General features: G+C 37.6%; 1 protein-coding gene and 1 long non-coding RNA gene across 5 annotated transcripts; one reads left to right on the top strand and one right to left on the bottom strand.

The window, feature by feature from the left end:
• Positions 1-121: 121 nt before the first annotated feature.
• brsk1b (BR serine/threonine kinase 1b) lies at positions 122-25,872 on the bottom strand. 3 transcript variants are annotated; one of them, XM_088344490.1, is made up of 20 exons: positions 24,650-25,872; positions 23,505-23,599; positions 21,680-21,765; positions 21,329-21,469; positions 19,961-20,077; positions 19,593-19,626; positions 19,455-19,523; positions 19,190-19,336; positions 17,749-17,780; positions 16,818-16,982; positions 16,419-16,516; positions 15,060-15,210; positions 14,930-14,990; positions 12,946-13,222; positions 10,665-10,713; positions 10,322-10,445; positions 10,144-10,245; positions 9,781-9,889; positions 8,023-8,112; positions 122-7,929 (listed from the first exon to the last, which is right to left on the bottom strand). In XM_088344490.1, the coding sequence occupies exons 1-20, from the start codon at positions 24,741-24,743 to the stop codon at positions 7,724-7,726; spliced, it is 2,247 nt and encodes a 748-aa protein (XP_088200616.1). In that variant the 5' UTR covers positions 24,744-25,872; the 3' UTR covers positions 122-7,723. The 3 variants fall into 3 exon arrangements, with proteins under 3 accessions (XP_088200616.1, XP_088200599.1, XP_088200607.1); XM_088344473.1 differs by having other exon boundaries at positions 12,946-13,549; XM_088344481.1 differs by having other exon boundaries at positions 7,782-7,929; positions 7,996-8,112; positions 12,946-13,549.
• LOC148375087 (uncharacterized) lies at positions 7,541-18,951 on the top strand. 2 transcript variants are annotated; one of them, XR_015851398.1, is made up of 3 exons: positions 7,541-7,942; positions 15,162-15,242; positions 16,763-18,951. It is a non-coding gene; the product is annotated as an uncharacterized LOC148375087 (long non-coding RNA). The 2 variants fall into 2 exon arrangements; XR_015851400.1 differs by having other exon boundaries at positions 16,832-18,951.

Genomic DNA, 25,872 nt, shown 5'->3' on the forward strand with positions numbered 1-25,872 from the left:
TTTGTAAAACTTAAGACACGGTGGCGATATGACACATGCAGCTGTCCACATAAAAGTGAGATATTTTAAATGATTGTATTGATGCCAATATGAGTGAAAGGTGAAGAATGACACGTGAGAATTATGAGAGACACAGGTTTATGGCGACTACAGTGTCAAGCAAAGACAATGAAAACGACGTGGAAACAGATGGCATACGATGGAGACATATAAAGCCATAGATTGCATGAGTGCGTTGAAGTAATCAATGTAAAACGTATACAATGTCAAGAGAGTTGATTATGGGTGGGGGTGGATGGGGCTGGGCTATGTATTAAACAATGAGGGATGATGAATTTGGTTACATAATAGCGAAGCATTTGGCGTTTGCACTGGAAGCTTTAAATGCAGAAGGCCTTTGGAGTTGTGAAGTTCTAGGGGAGGACAAGTTACATATCTCTCTAGAACAGGGGTATCAATCTCATTTTAGCTCGGGGGCCTCTTGGTAGAAAAACACTCTCACCGGGGCCAGACTAGTGGATTAAAGAGAAATAAGGTAAGAAAGTGAGGGGGGTAAATGAGAAAAGGGGATACAGAGAGATAGAAAGAGATAAAATAAGAGGCAGAGAGAAAGAAGAGAAAAGAAAAGAGAAAAATAAAAAAGCAAGAAAGATAGTGAAAAATAGAGAGAAAGGGAGTTGAGAGACAACTAGAGAAAGAAAAAGAATAGAAAAATGAGAAAGCATAAATGAGAAAGACAGAAAAAAAGAAAGAAAAAGAGTGATCTAGAGTAGGAGAGAAAGAGAGAAAAATAAGGAAAGAGAGAAGAGAAAAGAAGAGAGATCATAGAATAAGAGCGAAGAGAAAGATAGGGAAAGAGGGAGAACAAATTTAAACAAGAAAAAGAGACAAAATAACAAGAGCAAGAGACAAACACAGAGAAAAAGAGAGAAATAGAGAAAAAGAGAGAGTGTGTGAGGGAGCAACAATGAATGAAAGAGAAGAAAATACAGACACAATTGCCTGGAGAGTGGCGCCTGGTTTTGGCGACATAAAGTGGACATATTAAAAACTGCAATTCCCTTTTTCTCTTGCGCTTCTCTCAGCGTTGTCTCGCGAGCCGGATTCAAACCCTTGGTGGGCTTGACCAGGCCCACGTAACGCATGTTTGACACCCCTGCTCCAGAAAGTGCTGCATCAGATAATAATAGAAAAGAATGAGGGTTTCGGTGTTAGGTCAAGAGCTTAAATAAATGCTTTCCCCGCATTTTTCATGAAAAGATGAGAGGCATATCAAATATGTCGTGTTTCAATATTCATTACATGAAAATAGCAGAAACTTCTTTTCAGTGCATGACAGCAAAAATTGAAGCTCATTTGTGAGTCTGTAAAACATTGATTCAAATCATCACATAGAAATGAGGAATACATCACATGTTTTAGTAGTAGTAGCCGTGTGGCATAGTGAGCTGCTAATGATTCCACAGTAGTGCCAGTAGCTAAATGAGGCTGCCCATAAAATAGCAAATAACATGCACAAGAAGCATGTATTCACTGAAATTATTTATCAGTCTTGTTTAAACCTCATATTATTTTTGTGGATTGAAATACTGCTGCTGTACTTTGCCACTGTAGCTACAAATTGTTTATTTTTCAAAGGTGAGTATCTCTGATTCAAACAGTGTTACATGCAAGATTGCACTAATTTTCGTACATTGCAGAAACATTCCGCCATAAGTACCGGCTTGTTTTTTTTCCGTGTGTGGGTAGCAATTTCATCTTTGGAGTCATTGCAAACAAAATTATAAAGGGGAGAGTGTTGGTGATAAAAATAACATAACACAAGTGATAATCCGCATCATAAATTTTCACAATAATAAAATATTTCCTACTCAATAAAAGCTAAACAATAAATACAGAATTGAACATAAATACTAAAATGATACACATTCATATTGATAAAAGCTATTTTGCTGGTGGCATGAAAAAAAAAATCCAGTACAGATAACAAAAAGGGAAAACAAGACCAGGTCTTGAATTTTGTAATCGCCTCCCCAGCTGCAGACAGGTTCTATGCAGCACTTTTGCAATGACAGACATCACAATCAATGTGTTTTACATTTGCACATTCTTTCTGTTGCCCCTTGCGAGCAAAATACATTGTTGAAATACATCGTTTGTGTTCTGCAGTCTTAAAAGCATACAATTGAATGTTAAAGGTTTATGATGTTGCGATGATATTCGTATTGTTTTAGTCTTTGGATCAGAGTTTGTATAACCTTGTTTGGACAAAATCAAGCACTTTTTAAGGACTTTCAAACCCAATTTAGGAAATTTGTCAGTACCATGAAAAGAAAACATCCGGTGTGAATCATGTATTTTGCAGAGCCACAAATATATCTGCGATTTACATATGTGATTTTTAATCTTGTGTGTGTGTTTATGAAGACGAATGGTAGCAGTTTATCTAGTATTACTGAGTTAATCACACATATGTTTGTTTTTGAGACATATTTCCCCCATATAGGTGTTGGGTAAAAATTTAAGAAATCTTTCAGTTACATTTTTAACTGCAGGAAGTTCTGCGAATTGCAAACTTATTTGTTTGCATGGCCCATAACAAATATCCATAACTGATGCGTAATCTTTGCACTGATACACATTTCTTTGTGCCCTGTTTAGGCATAGCATGCACCTTTCCCACAGGGGCGATGACGCTTCATAGGAAAAAGCCGTACAAACTAATACCAGCTGCAGTTAATCACAGGGGAAGAAATGCAATGGCAAAGCGAAGCCACCAGAGAGCAGTGAGCGTCATTTTTAAGCAGACTAGTTGAAACATGAAAACACTTAGAAGCATTTAAAAGCACTACACCCAAAATGTAAGCACTTTTCCAACATTTTCAAGGATTTCGAGCACCCATACAAACCCTGTTGAATAACGCCAATTGATTTCTTTTACGCTTGATACGATCATTCATCAATATTGTTATTATGTACAATAGGGAGAAGTATAGTATCATGTCATCATTAGTTATACAACAAAATATAGCAGTAGTGCCACTGCAATCACTGACTGTTGTAGCAGAATAGAATCTACTGGCATATTTCGATTTCTTTGCAGGTAAAAGACTCCCTGTGTCAATTAGGAATGTCCTTAAAGATAAGTTGGGTTTAGACAAAAATGGCATTACTGTAAACTAGGGGTGGGTGACTTGATCCTGATATCAATATCATCAATACCACACTCCTCTTCCACCAATTTCTTTAAAGTGTTGATTCTCTGCACAGATGTTACGCTGCTCTTTTAACTTAGGTCAGTCTACGAACACTACCTTGTAAATATTTCTACCTATTAAACATTATTTCTATTCTAACTTTTCTTTTTAAAATCTTTATGACGTGCTTATCCTGAAGTATCACATCCAATCTCGTTGGAAACAATCCTAAATAGGTTGTTATTAATGACGATAAAGACAATTGGAATTAAACTGACATCATTTTCAAAATATTGTGCAATAGTAGGTGTTTTGGTTGCTTTGTTGACAGTGTTAAACAGTATTTGTATTTTGGTTACAGTGCTGCTTTTTTTGGGTTTGACTTTCTTGTCCTTTTTCTGAAACAGTTGTAAAATTAATCTTTAATTTTTTTCACAATGTTATTTGCATTATGGTTATTTAATAACCAGAAAACATTTTGAGACCCTAAAAAGTATCGGTATCGAATCGGTATACTAGTCTATATTTACTTGGATTGAATGGATAGCAAAACCCCTTGTATGGACTACCTCTACTGACAATATTTTGTCGCACTTAATAAGTCTAATTTTATTCTAACGAGTAATGATACCACACATTGAGTTTGTGGAAACTATGGCTATAGTGGCCTTCTGGGCGATAGTGGCCCTATTTTTCATGTGATAATGACCATACCGACATCTGATGAACTTGAAAGAAATAAGTATAAAAAAAGCAGATTTCATAATGATATTGTATGCGATAATGGCCTCACACAGAGTTCGTACACTTTTTAATGGCCAAATTCAAGTACTTTTTAAGGACCTTCAAAGCCAGCTATGTAATTTGTCCAACAACATTTAAATAACAAATAATACGTTATGGTATTGTTAACAATAATAAATATTGACTATTTCTCGTCATCATTATTATTGATCCCAATAACTCTAGCTCTATGTATTTAGGGCGGCTGCAAGCCAAAGAAAATCACTTTTTCAAAAGTTTAAAGCAGCTGTTCCGAAGTTTGTCACTTTTGTGTCACCATTGCAGCCTCAGTCAGCTTATTAATGATGCATGTGCAAGTACGTGCATTTCTTAGATGCACTCGCATGAAAATTTATTCTTTCATCCTTCATTTTTAAGCAGACCTGTTTACTTTCACTTTTACATTTAATTCGTGGCCTATCGAGTGAGACTTATGAAAAACGGGACAACACTTTCAAGCATTTACGAGCATTTCGCCTAAAATTCAATTTTCAAGGATTTCAAGCACCCGTATGAACCCTGTTTATAGTACATCAGTAGGGCCATCATGGTATTTAAGGGCATTATCGCAAGCCAACAGTTAAATGATGGATTATGAATAATTTAGAACTCCAACATCAAAAAGGTAATAAAACCTCCCATGCATAAAACAAGAAGAAGAAAAATCAGTAATGCCATTTTTGCAAGAGGTTCCATATTATGGATTTATAATTTGTTGCTCGCACCACGTCTAAATAGGTGTTTACGATTAAATGAATGTCAAACAGAATCTGAGTTTGGTGATTCGCAGATTAGTTCCATAGCTAATTTTAACAGAGGTGGGTGTTACGTGCACTCAATCACTGCGAAAATCAAGTCATTGGACACAACTATTACTGTTGTTTTTTGCTCATTCTACTGGTAAATTGAAAACTATGGGGGCAGTGAACACACAATCAATTAGCAGCGGGGATAAACACTGTAAAGTCGACAAACAACTATTACCATCTCATTGTGAATTAAACAAGGGTATGCTGTTTGTTGTCAAAACCAACTAAAAGCAAAGCCAATGGGTGAGTGACTATTATGTCTGCAAAGGGTAAAGTAAGCCAAAAACTTAAGATAATACATTTTGAATTGAGTGCCATTAACGGTTTCAGATGTCAATTTTTCATTTTCTGTTTACGTAGGTCTAATAAAGGTGCTCATGGCAATGTACGGTAGGTTCATCACATTTTTTTCCTTTATGGAATCAGGAAAAAAAATGTGATGAACTAATTGGATGTGACCACTAAAACCTTTATTCAACCTATTTAAATGGAAAATGAAGGATGTACATCTAAAGCTATCAAGGCACAAACTTTGGAACCGATTTTTGAAGTCTTTAGTTAGCAACGGTATCGAACGAGTTAAAGTCAAACACATTTGACTTTATTTCCAACAAAACTAAACGCCGCTTGACTCATTGACTTCATTAACAGTTTCTTCTTAGTCAGCCAGTCAGCCTACTTTGGTGGAGGACAGACTTTTAAATCTTTCAATGGCACCAAATTTAAAACGGAATTTTGCTACTTATACGTCATTGTTAGTGAATGAGTTAAAATGTGGTTCTGCAACATACACCCGCACAAATATACAACATGCTTCACCAGCTTTGCACCTTTTAAAAATAAAGAGCCGTAGGTGTTGTGTTTTTAACTTTATTTTAAATTAGATTATTTTTATTTCCAATTTATTTTTGTTGGCGTAGGTTTTGTACACTCAGCAGAACAAATGTGTGTATTATTTTAATGTTATGTCTTTAAAAACATCCTTTTTAAGAGACATGACCAACAACAGTATGTCATACTGGTGAGACTCTGGGTAATCATAAACCAATGCCGTGTTCGAAGGATATAATGGAATTTGTCTTGAGACAAGAGCTGTGGATTTAGTGCACATGTGAAATTAAAACACACACAAAGGGAAAATTACTGTGAAAGATTAATACACACATGAGATTGTTCAAACACATAATAGACTCCTGCTTTTCAAGGTGAACTACAATGTGATTAATGGAATACAACATTCCTTGTCGTTTTTTAAAATTGTAATGAGATTTCTTATGCCACCTTTGTTCTGTCCTCCAATGGTTGTGTGCCAGTTCTATGTTTTGTTTCTGCTAAAATCAAGGAGGCTTTGCTTGAGAAACTCTACATGGTGATGTGCATTTTAATTGAAAATAGGGATGAATGAAATGTTGATCTATAATTTAAAGTTAGCAAAAGGCATTACGGTATTGTGGCATTTGTCGTTAGAATTCTTAAATCATTGCACGATTCATACACTTGAGGATGAGATGCACCAGTGGGTCTTTTTTTTCATGTATTTTCACAATTGATTTACATATTTTCTGGACTATAAGTCACACTGGAGTATAAGTCCTTTGGGGAATATAACAATGCATTTCAAACTGTGAAAAAGCTGACATAACATTTTTTTGTCACAATGACAATATAGGAGTAGAAGTTTATTTTGAGTGTGGAAGAAGTGGAATCTAGTGTTGGGTGGGGAAAAAACATCCTAATTTCTGGTGTGGAAGAAGCTTGTTTTCTGTATAGAGGTAAAGTAGTTTAATGTGCGCTTAAAGCACAATGTAACACAACACGTGACTGCATCTCTGTGAAATGTTAAATATTTCTTCACTGTCTTGGGCACATTTTGACATTGAATATCTTAGAAACTGTTAAGAATATAAAATCACATCTGGTGAATTCAGAAAGCGTGTAATCTCCATTTTTACTTGGGATCATCAAAGATGTTCAATGTGAGTACCGTTGGTCACGCAACACACACCAAGCTGATAGTAAAATTCTTGCCAAATGCACCACAGTATTGCATTGTCTGTTATTTGTGCTTTCAGTTTATCCATACCACTACACTGGAGCATCAGAGCTAGACAGTATCTGGATGTTTCTGAACACAACACAGACAGATGGATTGCATGGTTTGGGCAGAATGATGACCATGATCATTTCCTGGCACCCACTTTTTTGAACATTCCAAGTAAAAATGAAGATTACAAGCTTTCTGAAATTACCAGATGTATTTTTCTATCCGCAATAATTTCCAAGATATTTAATGTCAAAATTTGCCCAAGACTTTTGGAACACCCAGTGCAAATTACAAAAAAAGTGTTATTCATAGTCCAGAAAATACAGTATGTGGTTGGGGGACTTAATACATGTTGAAACTTCATTAAATTCTTTGTGCTAACACGCAGCATCCCGTTGCTTACATCATTCAATTGTTCATTCTTTCTATTTTTTTTTTATTTTTTTTACTTTTTATCATTCTAAAAGAACATTCCATAAGATCATGTGATGATGTTGGGTGTAAAAATGTGGGGATGATTCATGAAGAAGTCTGGAGGAGCTCTGTCATTGGGCATTGATCAGAGATTTGCAGCAGAGTGTGGACAATGTGAGGCCTCCAATACATTAGTGAGCAAATCATGTGCTTTTATTCATTAGCGAGTGAATGTGTTTTTTTTCTGAAGTGCTATGTTGAGGGGAAAGCGGTTGCTTCCGACTTCACCTTGAGGAATGAAAAAACGTAGGCTCTTCCACACAGCTTTGGGTAAAGTTGTTTCCCTTTTCCAATCCGTCACTAGGGACTAATGGTCAAGTAGCAAGGCAGATGGGAGGCAAACCGGATTGACAGAATGGTCATAAAGCAGGACCAGGGTGCAATCCCGCCTCTTCTTCAAAGCATCAAGGGTGTGACTATGTCCCATTAGTTGTGGAGAGAAGTCTGGTGTTGTCTTTCCCCGACCCTTGCCTTTGTAAGATACTTCCACCGTTGCTGTCGCTTCCAGTAGCCACATCTGTAACACGCTCCTTCTCACACCGATCAGATCCACTTTCAGAACACTTGAAATTCTGACGTGAAGGTGCGCTATGTTGGCGGGAGGGTTTGCCATTCTTCTCATCTGAAGGTGAAAGGTAAGTTTTAACAGAAAAGAGATGGGACCAAGAATATACCCAAAGGTACATACACTTGATGAGTTTTTGGCATTACACACCAGCCAGTGCCTGCACAGAAGGCTGATCGTGAGTACTAAGGAGCTGAGCTTGGATGGTTTCTACGACTCGTTTAAATCTCCGGCTGGGACCTAAAATGAAGAACCACAAGAAAATAAGGCAACACATCCGATTACTTGATCCCAAACTTTATAAAATTGTCCCAAAAAAACTCATTTCCAGTCAAAAAAGACCAAATAATTGCCCATGTCAATTAGACCAAACATACTGCGTTAATTACAAATAATTTACAACCTAATAACTTCTGTTGAGCAGCCCATAGAAAAGCCTCACTCCAACCCTAACTCAGCTGTTGCTGTGATATTAACACATCCCTTCACTCTAAATCTGGGTTTAGGAAACTTTTTGACCCAAAGAGCCATGAAAGCAAAATATTTGCTGCACCATATATTTTGAGACAAAATTCAACATAATCTCCAAACCCCCTCTCCAGACAAAAGCTAATTTTTCAGCACAATTCATTTCAATGTGTGATGTTTGGTGATTTGATAAAATGTATGAAATAACAATAATGGCAGAGCGTGTGTCCTGTATACAGTAAGTCAAGTCATGTTTATTTGTATAGCCCTTTATTACAAGGAGTCTCAAAGGGCAGCACAGACCACAGATTATTTATCAAAGCTTTTCTTGTGGAAAACCCAATGAGGTTCAACCTCACCATAACCATACTTTCGGTAGCCCTTAAATAAATTCAGTTTAAGACCCCTGCTCTAAGCTATCTCAGTGCATACTTGTGTTACCTGCTAATATACTGCAATGTGAGTGTAGTTTGATTAAATAAAAATTGAATAAAATACAATAGTTAATTTTTTATAAACTTCTGAACGATAATCCTTTTTTATTTTGAGCAGACTTATGGGTTGCTTCTCTTTTGATTTACTCATTGTAATGTGAGCTTTTGCACTACAAGGAAAAAATGGTTGCACTGAAAGTTTTCATTTATCATTTGTCAAATTGGCAGTTGCTACGGCCATTTGATGTATTGATTAATTATTATCATAAAACAGATACTCTGTTGCCAAACTAATTATTGTTATAAAGAGGTATAGGTGACATTATGATAATATAAGAAAAGCCTAAAGTGCATTTAAAATGTGTTTAGACCTTATGACATTTAAGTTTTTTTTTATCTGATACAGGGTTTAGAACACTTTTACAAGGCCAAATCCAAGCACTTCTTAAGGACTTTTAAAACAAAGTTTTCAATTTCTCCAGTACTATTAAAAGAATAAGTCCGGTGTGAATCATGCATTTTAGAGATCCACAAATATATCTGAGATTTACCTATGTGATTTTTAATCTTGCATCTGCATTTGTCAAGACATCATTGGTAGATCTTGAGTAAATGGCAAATATGTTTGTGGATCTGAACAATAGGTGTGTAATTATTTTGGAGAAAAATATTTCCCCAATTTAGGTGTTGGGTAAAATGCTTGGAATATTTAGCTAACATTCTTATTACAGTGTTCCACGAGGAAACACTACCTAGATAGCAGCAATTACAAGCATTTACAAGCACTTTACCCAAATTTAATGCACTTTTTAATCTTTGAAAACCCACCATTAAAATTAAAGCATTTTCAAGGATTTCAAGCACTCATACGATCCCTGCTGATAACAACTGATACATTCTCAATTCATGCATGAGCAAAGCCAGTGTTTTGACTGATCAGTATGAGTATGATTTCAAAGATATCTTGTGTGCTGTGTGTCTACTAGACTATAAATAGACACTGTACCTGTTATTAGGGTAAAGGTGACGCTGTAGATACCCAGCGCTCTTCTGCCTTCTCTTTCTGCTCGCTCCCTTTCCAGCTCTCTGTCTCCTTCAGAGAAACCGATATCAACCTGAGGGGCAATTTACACCAGAAGACAACCGCACAGTCAGATTCAAGAAACATCAAATACCATTTAATTTTATTCCCTGTTTTTGGCTAATTTGCAGCATTTGTTAAACAATGGATATTCTTCTAAAATAAACAACATAGCTTGTGTAGGCCAGTTTAACTAGTGATGAACTCCAACTTGACATGCAGCCCATTGGAGATAATCTTAGTCAGTTAAAAATATATTTAAACGAATGAGGAAAAAGTGAATAATACTTGGAACTTGACAGGCTTCTGAAAGACAGAAGGTCCGCCGGAGGACTTGTACTCTGCCCGGAAACTGTTTTGAGAGACAACGCTATGACCTAAGGAAGGAATCTGAAGAGAAAGAGGGAAATGATAAAGTAGAATTCAGTAAAGTCTGATGTTATCATTATTTGTTAGTTATACTTACTGAAAGAAATGCATGGACAATGTCTGCCTTAATAGAGCTGAGGGGTTTGTCTCGAATTAAAATAAAGATTTGCTCCTCTTTCTCCAGGCTGATGAAATTGCCAAACCAGGACTTCTTTGCCAGTCTGCGAACAAGTGTTTCAAGCACATGTTTCAGTAACAGCAACACTGGGAAAAATCAAAGCATCTCAATATATACTCTCAGAGAATTTTAAAAATGAAACTGTCGTGTCATTGAGTATTTTCAGTCTTTGATATACTTGACTGAATTTCTTTTAGGTACTGTAAGAGTGGGGGGACATAGTGTATTCAAGAAAATGAAAGATAGAGATGTTTTTACTTACTCTGGACTGGACTCAGGAGTTAAACTGGACATGTCTTCTGATGTTGGGACTGGAAAATAAACACAAATAATGTAACAAAAATGGTAGTAATGTGTTGCATGTTTTAAGAATGATGTGATCACTTGCAAAATATTAAAATACCCCTGTACTATAAAGACAAGCAGAATTGTCAAACTCAACTTTGTCATATTCAGTTAATAGTTTTCTAAATTATAAAAGCTATGTATGCATCAGTGGACTGTAAACATATCGGATTGCATTGATTCAAGTAATTAATTTTTATTTTAAGTCAGATTTTATGAAAAGAAGTGTTAAGCACATATTTTAGCATACGAACTGCAAACAAACTAACTACTGTAACTCAATTGGTAGAAAATGTTGCTCACTTTAAGTGTAATTTGAAATTTTTAGATGTTTTACCTTATCTTGTAAAGTAATAATACTTAAAATGAGCAGGGTTCATAACATCTATAAGAAAATATAATATCATAACATCTATAAGAAAATATAATATCCTTTTTTAAGGATTTTTTTTCTTATTGTATTATATAAACAAAATAAAGTACCTTGATATACAAAAACATATACCATATAATCCAGAATATAAAACACACTTGATTATAAAGAGCACCGGACAATAATGCACAACCCCAAAAATTAGTCTTTTGTGATATTTTTTCTTATACAAGACACATATAATTAAATCTGCAGTAAGGGTTAAGGTTTCTCCAAAAATAAATAAATAGAATTTGTCCATTGATTGATGATTCAAACTATATCTCCGATCCCAATTGCAAAGAAATAACGGGAATTAACGGCAACGAGAACGTCGGAACCTATCCACTAGATTACCTGGAATACAGACAACTCTTAGAAAGGCATTAGGTTTTATGTCAGGGGTGGCGAACAAGTTTGACACAAAGAGCCGAAATTTTTAACTGTCAGAGTCAAAAAGCCACACCACGCACTGACCTGCCATGACAGACAGACACACACAAACACACACAATTAAAAACATATCATTTCCCTTAACACACTCCTCTCCTTACAATACAACAAGTATTGTTTTTGTGTGGATTTCAAGGAAAGTGTCCACCCTCAATACACACAAAAAAACCTAAACATGAAACAAGGTAAGGAGCCACATTATATAGAAAATAAGATGAGGCAAAGAGCCGCATTCTTATTGGCCAAGAGCTGCATGCGGCTCTAGAGCCACATGTTCGCCACCCCTGTTTTATGTCACTATACACTATTTTTAGTCATTGTGCCGCATTGATCATGTTCGAGTAAGGTCTCAGGCCTGGGCCGAACCGTGCCTGAATTTCTGCTGCGCCAGCCAATCAGTGCTATGCCGGGTTCGGCAGCACTGTCGGACACAGAAGACAGGCGCGTGGCAGCAGGGTTGTTTTTCAGAGATGGCCTAAAATCACCCTTCCTCCTCCTCAAAAATGTGAAAATTCGGGTTTACTTCAGGCTAGGTACCTCAAATTAAGTTTATTAGTCGGGCCCGGGCTGGTACGGCTTTTATACTCTACATATTTAATTCAGGCCGTATTTCTTATACTCGAGCTTATCTCTAGTTAATGTTGCTATTGGGCCGGGCACGAGAATATTGTTAAACATCAAACTGGTCCGTAGTAGAGAAAAAGTTAGAGACCACTAAAAATACAGTATTGTATCGCCGACTCGCTAAGGCTTTATGAAGTGCACGAGACCGTGAACAGAATGTAGAAAAAGGCGTTTTTGGGAATATATTTGATCCTCCTGAAAGATATAAATAAACCCATTGCCGCAGGTATTGAACAGTGTTTGTCAGTTGGAATGCTTGGTTTGAGCTAAGAAATAAAACAAAAAAGATTTTATGGCGATTTTTTTAACCACTTTCTAGTTTCTCATTCCCTACGATTTGAATTTTGGTACTGTGACTAAAAATAGAGTAACATGAAATAAGACCTATTTCTTTTTCATACGTCATCTACGTCCCTAGTGGGCTGGTGGTTTGGCACTCTTGGCCTGCTTTCCGTGTTTGATCCTTGTTGCCACCATTGTTATGCAATTGTGCTCAGTTATAGATATTGAGGGAACAACAATTGCACAGTTATGATCGAACACCAGATTATGAGGCACAAGTTCAAATTGCTGGTCAATTTGGGGTTGTGAGTGGGCATAACCGTCTGAAATATACAGTACGTAAAATTAACAGTTTTATTCCAACACTGCAAAAACAAAGCCCTGGATCACAATAGTATTTATGTAAATACAAAGCAAAACCTCTCACCTTGGAGTTTGCGCCGATGGAAGCGCGGCGAGCCTAGCAGGTTGTTTTTAAAAGAGTTGAGTCTTGTTCTCCAGTGGGCAGAGCTGGAAGAAGCCAGGCCACTACTACTACCTGGGCTAGAGGGTGGGGTCAGTGACAAAGAAGCTCCCCCAGACCCTTCCCCTCTGGGAGAAGAAGACGAGGAGGAAGAGGATGGAGGAGTTGTAGTGGAAGGGTGTTGGATTTGGTGTACAGGCGTGCCCAGTGGGGTGGGAAGGGGTGAGCCTTGCGGCGTGACCTGCGACACAGTAGGAGGGTGGGCAGATGAGTTAGAGGACGAGTGGGCGTTCTTGGACTTGAAGAGAGACGGAGAGGGAAAGTTAAAAAAGCGAGGGATGGGAGAGAGAAGCGGAGATGGGGATGGAGATGGAGTGCGTGGGGTTTGCAGAGGGAGGGACTTCATAGAGTTGAGATGAGGACGGTCTGTGGGGCCTTTCAACGGCAAAGTTTGAGTTTTTGAGTCGGGCGCTGGGCGGATTGGGCGCTGGGTGGTTGCACTCGTTGGTTTACGATCTTTAGAAGAAGCTGAAGTGACATCTGATTGGTTGAAAGTGAACACCGGACTCTGACAGGGTGTGGAGAGATGAGAGAGAAAGCAATGGTCATGAAATGGGGCATGGGTGCGATTCATCAACAAGGCAGATGGAAGATGAATTATTGATTCTTAATCCTCGCTTTTAGCAAAAACATGAATACATTCTCACATTGAATGTAAAAAAAGAGCCTAGGACAGGGATTGGGAAACTTTCTGACTCAAAAAGCCATGAAAGCAAAATATTTTGATTTATGATAATTTTTTTAACAAAATTTAGAGGGACAGTGTGTAATATTTAGTTCCTCCCAGTGGTACAAAAAAGGCTTTTATTTAGTAAAAAAACATTGATTTGAATACTAAGCAAAAATACACGAATTATCGCACCAATGTTAATTTTATTTAAGAAAGATATGGGTTGAGAATTTTTTTTTTACACAGTGGAATCCACACTCAGGTCACCGCCATGTTTGTCCGGCATCCAGCCGCCACGCTGTGCACTCTGGCACTGTCCCTCGCTCGCAACAGATAGCACAGTGCCTTCTAGAGGTGAAATATTACATACTAGGGCTTTAACAAAACCACCAGACCAAAGCTAATTCTTGAGCACATTTGATTTCTGAGGGACTTCTGATGATTCGATAAAATCTATCAAATAATAACAGCCTGTGTTCCATGACAACAAATACACCACTTAAAATCTGTCTTCCTATGCAGTTACTTAAGATTGTTGAGGCTCGTTTTGACCATCATATTTGTCGAATACGATGGTCTCAAAACAAGGTGTCCTTCCAAACCTTCAATAAAAGTGTCGGTGAGTTTCTGCTTTTGAACCAAGTGTGAAAATCACCTTGCTCTCTACCTGACCGTGGTCACATAAAACAACTTGCCAGTTTTTTTCTTCTGTTGTGTTGTCAAACGTCACAGGACTCTTAATTTCGGATTAAGGACATGTGTAATAACGGTGTAGTTGCCACGCGTATGACTGATGTTGCTCATCGTGGTTTCAAGAAATGCTCACAGACTTTGTATGAATGCTCAGACTCTTAGAAAATTTAGAAGAAATATGATGAACGAGCATATTTGAAGTACAGTATCTCTGTTCTGGATTTTGTATGTCCATTGTACAAGGGACTTCATACTTTTTATGCTTTGCAATGGGCAGTTAAAAAGTAACTTCCCTTTTTACTTCAGTTATTATTTTCAGATTTGTTTTATTTGGACAGTTTTTCTTTGCTTTTCAAGTTGTATTCACAGTTTCTTTAGTATAAAATACAATTTGGTGAAATGTATGATTATACACACATTGCGATTGTATAGATGTTTATGGAACATTTAATCAAAATATTGGGGAAAAAAATTTGGATAAATGCAACAAAAGAAAGCAGAGTAGAAAAATATAGAGTTCCTTACTCTGGGACTACTGAGAGGACTTGAAGACAAGCCAGTTGATGCTCCACTGACTGAACGAGACCTGTTGTAAACAGCAAAAAAATTAGATTTAGTCATACGTTTTCCTCTCCTCAAATGTTTCTATATCTACCTTTGGCTGTGTGCATTTGTGTCCAAATTCTTGCGTGGTGGGGTAGGAGAGCTTTGATCTGTCACACTGAGAACTTCTAAACTTTTTCTCTCTGGTCTACAGCGACCATGGCGGCTCAACATTGGCGAGTCCACACGTTTCCTGGGCGGATCTTTGACAGAACATAAATGCATTGAAGATGGGGTAAAAATTTACAAATATTATGATTAAAGGTTGACCGATTATCAGCAGGGCCGGTTATCGGCACCAATATTTGGGGATTTGACGAATATCGGTATCAGCTTTTTTATCAATTTAATCGGCCGATTAAACTATTTTTAAACTGGGTAAGAGCAGATGAGAGCTTAAAAAACAAATTATTCTCTCTTTTGCTCCTCCCCTCCAATTCTCTTCTCTCCCCTTTAAGTTTTTATGTACCTTCATACAAGTTCCTGGCCAGCCTAATTTAATTTCCTGTACAGTTGTTTGTTGAAGAGAAAGATTAGTCATGTTAGAAATTCTAATGTATTGACTGTAAAAGGTTTCAGACAGCTATTAAAGTTTTTTTTTTCAATTTATAACAAATATTCTTTGTTTCTTTTTGCATAATTGCACATTTCTTATGCCATTTTTGAAACTTTTACAGCAAATGAATTTCGGCTCCAAATATTGGTTATTGGCCTCCTCTTGAGACTAATAATTGGTCTCGGTATCAGCCCTGAAAATCCCAAAATCGATCGATCCCTAGTTATGACACAATAAATAACACCATTTTAAGGTTGTGGATGTTAAAGAGAAGCTAACAATGCTGTATCATCACAATACAAGTAACATCTGACATGCAACCAGGATCTGTGCAACCAACCGGTTGTAGATCCATTACAATGTTGCTTTCCTTTACTGAGATGGTGTCTAGTTACAGTGCTTAGTGTAGTGGTAGATTGCTGTGCTAGCAGGGTGCCACAATTGTCACGCTTTGCCGCGCTGCTACGCACACTGTTGCCAGACACTGAATAGATGAAATGAGCATAGATATTTTGGTTTGTTTTGCAGAGTAACATGGGTCAGAAGTATATAAATATATGCGTTTTACGATGGCCAAAAATTTGAATCACTTTTGCTCGTGTAACTGATGTACTAGCGTCAGAGTTGCAACGGTGGCCAAAACATGCCAAATGAATATGAAACAGAACAAATTAACAGTCCATCAGAGGCTGCTGGGACTACACGAATGAAATGCAATTTTACCATTTTATCAGATGCACTGTCATCAAGAAAATCCCACTGCATTTTTATTAGCACATTTTCATCCCAACAAAGCACTCTCCGAAAATGGTGTGGTAATTAACATTTCATATTTCGTATTGGTAAAAGGGTTACCGGCATCATTTCTCGGTGGCAGATCTTCATCCTCATAGCTGGGGTAGCGCTCTTTTCGGTCCAACAGGAGGTAGTAAATCATCTTTTCCTGGTTCTCTCTGCAGAAAAGAAAATTTGATTTTGTATTCTTTAGTTAACGACATTTCACCTCCAGATTTGAGTAAAAGAAATATCTGAGTTATTGGGTTGGTGTGAATGATTCCAAACCAAAGGTGAGTGTCCTAATGCATGTTTTTTTACAGTGCCTGCTTACATCAACACATTTTCTCATCTCCAATTATTACCACAATGTTGCCTTGTGTTAACATTATAAAATCTGTCATGCATTGCAACATCTCTTTCAGAAATAACTTTGCCGTTTGGACAGTTGAAGATGATGAATGGATTTGAATTACTCACTCCTCACTTGTCAGGTCCCGTGTGAGTTTGACTCGATCTCGAAAGCATCCTAAAGAGTACATGCTTTCCAAAACATCAGGGTCAAGGTCTGTCAAAGACGGCACCCGTGTCACGCACACACGACGGGGAGGAGGCTGCTCGGGGCACGGCTCGTTGCGACCGCTCCTAATCAGGGAAGAAGGGACAGTTTGCTCATTTAACATTTTACATCATCCTGGAAGGGGGATTACCACTTGTGAGGCCCCTACTCAAGGTTTCTTTTTTCCTCACGCTGAGCTTTTGAGTTTTTCCTTGCCTGTATGTTTGTTTAAGATCAGGCGATGCTGTCATTTTAATACTATGCAGTCCTTTAAGACATTTTTGTGATTAACGGCTATACAAATAAATGTGACTTGACTTGACTTGAATATTTTACCAACACTATTCAAAACCAATTGCTGTATGAAGTTGGTCAGAGATCAATATTAAAGTTATTCCTTTTAAGGACCATGGAGTGCCCCGGGCACAGCGTCTCGAAGCGACAGCCCTAAGTATAAATTGAGATGGATATTCAGCTCTTGCTTTCATAAACAGCCTAATCTCATCTCAAAGGGGAGATCTGTTGTAAGAAGATGATTTCAAGGCAGTCAGTTGGGAATTATTCATGCAGCATTTTAAAAATGTGGACACTGAGACAGCAATTTTTGCTTCTAAAAATAACATAGCTCGACCCAGAAAATGGCAAAACTGACAAAAAACAACATAGCAATGAGACGCTACAGTTGTTTCAGAAATTGACCCGAGACATACGTTCCAATGGTTTTACATTTGCATCAATACTCCTTCGGTGGTTGTTATTATTGTTCCTATCATTTTAAATAATAGGGTGGGGAAGGCGGGGCAGTTAAAAAAAAACAAGGTATGGAATTGTAAAACATAGATTTTTACTTACTGGTACCAGGCGTGGGTTTGTATTGCTTCTAGCTGTAATATAAAAACACAATACAACATATTAACCTAGCATTGGGGCTGATGTTTGTCTAAAGTCTTTCTTAGAAATGTCCTAACCCTTACCTTGTATACTACCAGGAGGTGATGCCAGGTTATTTGTACAAATGTCAATACTTAAAAACACATTGTGTATTATTTAGTGGCTTCTACTAGTAAAAACAATCCTTCTTCAATTAAAAAGAAAAAAATTGACTCATTCATATACAGTGCAAATGAGATGCTTGAAGTCCTGGCTTTAAATTATCCACTAAATGATGTTAATAGAAGATGAATAGTATAAGTAGTTTAGCATTCCTTCTATAAACAATTTCTGTATATATGCGTTGTCGCTCATTTACATGTTCTTTCCGTGAGTAGAACCGTCTGTCCAACAAAAGTGAGAGACTATCTGACCCCATTTCGGCCTGCATTAATCAGAAGTTCATCAGACGAGTGCACAGCTTTGATTAAATCTGTGATCCGTGCTAACGGAATGACTAACTGATGAAAGATCCGCTTTATCTCTGCTTCTATTATACAGCATCTTTTGTGACACTGTGTTTCAGTTGCCCCTCTTTCTTTTTTATATTAACTCAATCACTTTTGCTAGCTTTACATAGGATTATTATGCAACATAAGAGGGAATGTATATTTGATGGGGAACCATTATTGAGTAACGTTGCAGCCCTATTTTAAATGCATAGCCAAATATTTCTCGTTATAAAGACAAAATATTTAGCCCTTTACTTCATCTAACCTGAAAATAATTTATCACTTGGCCCGGTGTGCTCTTAGACTTCACATTTATTTGTCTCAGGGTCTCAAGGAACATAGAAAGGGCACGTTCGTGTTTGTACTTGGCAAAATGCTATGCACGGAGTAGAGGATCACAAAGGTAGTTTTGGAAACAAGGTAGGCATTAATATTACTGTATGATAATGGCATACTGTGTTGAAAACTAACCTGTCGATGTATTTGTTTTCCCTGTATTTTTTCAATTTTTATTATTATTTTGAATCGTGTGCCGTATAACAATTTCTGTACAAGAAAAAAAGTAATATATGTTTTGGTTTGTGAGGCCGATCTCGTCAATTCTGGCTCTAACCCGGATTTTCTCAGTCATCGTAGATTAAAAATATTGTTGCTGTATTCTACGTAGATAGTCTTGCTGTGAGTAAATATGTGCTGGATTGTGTTTGTATGTTTTTTATCGCTTTAAAACAGAAATTCTAATCAATAAAAAGGGGAGCAATTGACTGATGTTGTCAAGAACTTATGTTTTGGAGGTATTGATGTTCCACTCCAGTGTTGTTGTTGGTTGTTAGGTACACTCATAAAGCAAACACCAAGCCCTGTAACTGTTTAAATTGAGATGAGGGTAATAACACAAGTGATGGAATTACCGAGAGTCTCTTTTCAGGATTGACTTCTATCATCCCTTTGAGCAAGGCTTGACAGTCAGGTGGTATAAAGTGGGGCATGTGGAACACTCCACTTTTCACCTTTTCAAGAAGCTGACGCAAGTTGTCGTGGTCAAACGGCAAAGCGCCCTGCGAAGGTGTGTAAAGCATCACTTTCAATTGTACATCAAGTTATTTGCATTACAAGGAAAGATTTTTAACAATAGTCAAAAATGTGTGAGTAAATTCATTATTGAAAAATACTGACCACAAGAAGAGCAAACAGGATAACCCCACAACTCCAGACATCTGCCCTGCGCCCGTCATACTTCTCACCCTAAAACGAAATAATATGATTACAAATGCCGAAACAAACATTTACAGATGGACACAAACGTTTACTTACCCTTATTACTTCGGGGCAAGCATAATGTGGAGATCTATGATGACAAAAAAAGGATTTTTTTTCAAATAAATAGGTAAACCAACTTTTCTCACATTGTCAAAGCTAGGCAGGTAGATGACATGATTGCCCCATTTTGGATAAGTTAGTAGTCTGAGAATCCATGGGAGGAACTGCTTTATTATCGTAACTTTTCTCACTTTTGATCAAAATATACAAATGTATCATTCGGTAAATTTAATGTAAGCATAATGGAAATACGAAGTCATGCAGCTGTTATTTTTTTTTCTAAAATCGTTAACAGTGAATAATATAAACGTGCATTTCCAAATCAAATAAATTACATACAATAATAAAATAGTAAGACTTACCCACAACTAGTTTCTAGTAGACTGTCTCCGACCTGTAATGAGGCCATGCCAAAATCTGCTATTCTGATGTTATTCTTCTCATCCAGAAGAAGATTTTCAGGCTTCAAATCTCTATGACTGTGGGCACACAGTATCACAAAACCCCAAATGATACCATATCAAAAAAACAACTCTTGATTATCAGGAAAATTTTACTTATTGCCTACTATAATACTTTTTCACGATATTCTAAAATTTTGAGATAGGATATTTGAGTATTGGCCATAATCAGCAACATCAAAACAATAAATGACTTGCACGATTTTAGTCTATACTAAATGAATCATTTGGGCTTTTTAATTGCATTACAGAAAATAGTGACCTTTATCTCAACACGTATCTTTACTTTTCCGAGACAGTCCTGTACTCTTAAAAGTCAAGTCAGGTTATTTGTATAGCCCTTAATCACAAGGAATCTCTAAGGGCTGCACAGACAGACCACAGATTATTGCAAACTACTGCCTGTTACTACACCATCCCCTGATCAAAAACCTACATGAGGGCAAGAAAAAATTCAAAAACCTCAATATGAGGAAAATGAAGAAACCTTGAGAAGGGAACGCACATGAGGTAAAGCTACATGTAAAATGCTGGCTCATAAACGTTTATAAGTTGATCTTGATGACGTGGTTTATGTGTGTTGAGGAATATTTAAAAGAGGTTTCTGTACTTGACAATGGCCACCAGATTGACTGTGCAACCCAAGTTATTTGCTAATATATGTAATCCAATCTGTCATGCACTTTTCGGACAAATTTCAACATGATACCTAGTGTTCTCTTTTATTGATGTTTACTATGTTTGTGTACTGTTACCCAATGCCAAACCTATTGCACCCTTGTCATCCTGGAAGGGGCATTACCATTTGTGAGGCCCCTTCTCAAGGTTTCTTTTTTCCTCACGCTGAGGTTTCGAGTTTTTCCTTGCCCGCATGTTGATTTAAGATCAGGCGATTGTGTAATAGTAATTCTGTGCAGTCCTTTAAGACATTTGTGTTATTAAGGGCTATACAAATAAATGTGACTTGACTTAAACTACTGCTTTTGTAGGGTCACTAATGCTCTCTGGCGGCGAAATTGGGTAGTGTGGATCCTGACCACTGACCATTGCAAGCAGCCGAATCTAATCTTCTATCTGAACCAACGCCTTAAATGATGCAGTTGTTTCTTGTGCACACGTTTTGCCCATGTGAAGTCCCCGGCATTATGCTTTTATAATGTAATCTTAATGTCATTTTTAAGCTGGGTGTACAATAAGACCAAACTGTATGACAGTGACGTCTGAAACTCACGTTGAGATACAAACTATTTTGGACAACAGAGCACTGACCATATGGAGTAACTGTGGCAGAAGTCCAAAGCAGAAATGATCTGCCTGAAGAACTTCCTGGCCTCTTTGGGGGTCAACCTCCCCTTTTTAACCAGATAGTCAAAGAGCTCTCCCCCAGACACATGCTCCAGCACAAGGTACCTGGCAGAAAGAGGGACAAACCAAAGCTGTGAAAATGAAAGTGGGGTAGCTGAGAGGAAGCGTCATTGCAGACAGAAATAAAACACTGACAAACACACGAATCATCAAAACATTGCTAATGCTGCCCTATAAATGCAAACTCATTTGGTCGGCCTTACAAACGCCCCAGCCTCCCCAATTTAATCATTCAGCAGAAAGACAGATACTCACAGATACTTGTTATTTTCATAGACATCATGCAGCTTCAGAACGTGAGGGTGCTCAATTAGTTTGAGAATTGCTATCTCTCTCTCCACCTGCAGTGACAGATGGAGGAGATAGGGAGAGCAGGACGCAGCAGGATTTAGAGAAACAGAGATAGGAATTTTAAAATAGAAGGAGATGAGGAATATGTAAGTAAAGGCACACAAACATGTTGAAAAGCAGAAAAAGTTCTAAAAGACAGTCAGCAGAGGTGGTCGACCCCATTAAAGATGTTGTATTTTGAGACTGAGTGAGGTGAAAAAAAAAGACAAACAGGTAGTTTTAGTAAAGCGGTTATAGTGAAAAGATAATGGACACAGAATAAAAAAAAATACCAAACATCTTCAAACTAGTTGTAAGGAAATATTGAGATAATGTTGAAAATTAATTAAAGGAGATAAAATGGAACCTGAGTACTGATTAAATTCTTAGAGGGATATTTTAACATGTTTTTCTTTCTTCTATTAAGACTATACATCCCAATGCATGTCATATTATCTACAATGACCACACAGTGACAGGTAGCATAGCGAAAACTGGCTATACAGAATTGTTGTAATAATCCTGTAGTAGTGGTTGGACTCTGTGTTATCTTACCTGGCACCCAGTATACTTTGCTATGAACAAATTGGAAGAAAATACATTGGACAATATAACAAATTGATTATGTAATAATGCCCATTTTTATTTAAAGTATTAAGTTTCACAGTTGATACACTTAGGCCCTTATTAAGTTCGATAAGTCAAGAACACGCTTAATACGTTTGTACTCAAGATACAGTTCCCTGTAAATGTCTCTGAATTTTTAAAAGTATACATTACAAAAACCTGTAAAATGAAAACAAACAACACAAAACAAAAAAGCTTCACTTTTTGTTGCAAATACACTTCATGCGAAGTTCCTACGCTCTGTAATGTCAAATAGAGCATCGTGGGTATTGTTCTAACCTCCAACCTTAAGTAGTTATAGCCACAATGCTTGAACAGCGACCAGACATTTCAATTTGTGCAAGAGACACTTAAAGCCCTTGTAGGTTTGTATTGCTTTATGTTTGTTCAAACCTCACTTTGTGTTTGCTGTTAAAAACGTAATATTGGAATATAATATTGTGAATGTGCTTAATTGCTGTTGAGATTGTCATGATTGTTTTCTGTTTTTAGTGTCAATAAATTTGTTCAAACCAAAAAAAAAAAAAAAAAAAAAAAAAAAAAAATGTCTGTTGGGGTATGGCATAGAAAAAAACAAGAGAAACAGTGTTTATAACAATACATCCACCATTTGCACTTCCAAAGTGAATAATGAATTATCATCTTTATGCATAATACTCTATTGATTAAGGCTTTTGTTACAAGTATTACTTTTTTGCGGCCACTTTTAATTTTAATAGTGAAGTATATACAGAACCCCTTTTAGTTACAGCTAGAATGTGCTTTATATAACCTTTACGATAGAAGTACAAAGAGTTGACAATGGACATCATTCGGATGCGTTATTCACCTGCAGACCAGGGGCAAGATGAGTTATAATGACAAACCGCAATGTTGGAATTTTTCCAATGTCATTTGATCGTAAGTGTTTATAGAAACATATATTTATTTCTTTTATTGCTCCTGGTCTGATATTTCTAAATGTCAGAAGGCCATAAGTTCAAAAGGAAGGGGTGTCTTAAATGCAAAAAGCTCATATGAGTGATGTAAATGGTTCATGCTATGCAGCATATACAAGTGGCCAGTGGTTTAACAATGGATTATTTCCTTCAGTCCCTAAATATTGATAGATAGCATAAAGTACCTTCATGAGAACTGATTCGGACAGCTTTTCTCTGTTGACAATCTTTATGGCCACTTTCTGCCCTGTTATACAGTGGACACCTAATTTCACAAGTCCTGAAACACAGAGGCAAAAGGTCGATCTGAGGATTAGTTTTGACCATGAAGCCAGAAAAAAATGGTATTTTAATTTGATTTCAAAGTAAAAAGAAGTCCTGTGAGAAAATACTGCAAAAAAATAGCACAATTAACCATCATTCGAAGTAAAAAATCTTCTGATCCACTAGCAGGACAGTCAGCACATTTTAAGATCATACCTCTCTTATTTCATTTTTTAAAATTATTTTTTTAAATGTCAGAAAATATGAGCATGTCTTTTAATTTACAATCGATTTGAATAATTATTTTTTGGAATAATTTGAAAAGCAGTACTTAAATTGACCAAACCAATTTGCTATTTGCCATGTAGACTTCTGTAAGCTAGTTTCGATCATGTCATAATAAATGACAACAATCAAACGGTTAGTTTGTGTTTTACTGGTAAAATAAATATATAATGAGAAAAAATACTTAAAATGAGCAAAATTATCAGTCAATGCAAATATACACTTAAGCATACACTCGCTCACAAACTCATGCATGCACGGACACACACAAAAACACATCTACCTATCTAGCAGTGCAGTTAGTTCATTGTGTACTCGGTAGAGCAATAGACAAAAAACATACACCAATCTCAATCTTATACATAATTCACTCAATTGGAAAACACTTAAACATGGTGTCAGTGCAATGCAATAGAGAGCCCCCCTAAAGGATTTTTGTCTCCCCACCTACACACTTGTTTTTATTGGGACCTTGCTCCTAGGGTAGATCCAAGCTGAATCTAGGGTGGGGTGGGTTCCACACCCTAAACTGGACAGTGCAAACCAATAATGCCTTTTTAATAACTAATAACTAATAACTAAACAATTGTGGGATTTGATCCAGAACACCAGAAAACAGGTTGGCACATTACCAACTTGGGCACCTTGCAGAAATAGTCATTGTACTTAATAGCTCCTGTACTCTACAACGTAAATTATAAAATGCTAGGCCAGTGGCAATCAAAATTTAGATAGGACTAATCACATGTGAGGATATAAAGTACAGCAAGGAAATTCCTACCGGTCTGTCCCTTCCCGAGGGTCTTCTCCAACCGGTAAGGCCCCACATACTGGTTGGACTGGCCCGGTTCCTTGGTGCTCATCTTCCCCGACATTGCAGAACGAAAGAAAAAAAATGCCAGTTTTGAAGCAGACTAATCAAGCGAGCAACGGACCCGGTTGGACTCGCAATGCAGCAAGGCTCATCCCACGAGATTTCGGCGTCGGAGGTGGTCGTGATCTAACGCCGGGCCCTGCAGGCTACTCCCATTTACTTGTTTATCGAGCAGCCTGCAAGCCTGCCCCACTCCCCCAAAACGAAATAATCAAAAAACTAGGGACAAAAAGTAAGACACCATTAGGTAGGGCGCTTAGCTTTTACGTAGCAAAACGTGGGGATCAGAGGAGGATGACGTGACGGTGGAGCTGCTCCCAAAATATGGACAGTCCCCACTCCCTGCGAAAAAAAACGAGCTGACTGCTTCCTATCTTAGTGCATAAAGTGATGCAGGTCTTACTCAGACGTGAACAGGAAGACTAACGGATTGATTTCTGGAAGTGAACAGTCTCAAATATCCCAAGTCAGATCACAATACATGCCCTGATCGATACCAGGGACCTCCCCCCCTCCTTCTTTCTCCTAATGTCAAAAATACATTTCCGAATCCCGTTTGATCTTCTTTAAACCCTCGATGCTTTCTCTCTTCATGCGCTTGTTTGGCGTTAGTCCGGATAATCGTCTATTATCGCAGCAGCATCAGCATCCAGAATGGCTTTTCCAATATCCGGTACACACTTTGGCTCACCCCCTCCTCGGCCCTGCATCGGAAATAGAGGAAGAAGACGGGGGGAAGGTGGTTGAGGGTGGGGGGCGTCAACGAGTCGCAGAGAGGCCCGTTTAGGACGAGGACAACTCAAACAGTTTCCGAAGGCTAATGTGCTCTTGTTTGCTCAAAAGAAGCAGGGAAAGTAAAGTCGCTGGTTCAGCTTCTCCCAGGGAGCCCGAAACGCCATTGCCGGTTCAGTTGGCCTGGGGGAGGGCACACCTCTATTCGAGTGACGCGCTCATCCTTACCCGCACCTCCTCCCAAAATAAAACAGGCCGAAAATCGTACTTGGGACGAAAACGGGGATGTTTCAGAAGTTGCTCATCACTAATGGGACGGCCTTCATCCAGCAGCCTGCGGTCCGGAATGGTACTCCTTTCTCCCTCTTTAGTTCTCCTCCCTTCCCGCATCACGCTAT

Source organism: Urocampus carinirostris, chromosome 1, assembly GCF_059441175.1.
Source record: "Urocampus carinirostris isolate Australia breed hairy pipefish chromosome 1, RoL_Ucar_1.0, whole genome shotgun sequence".
NCBI lineage: Eukaryota > Metazoa > Chordata > Actinopteri > Syngnathiformes > Syngnathidae > Urocampus > Urocampus carinirostris.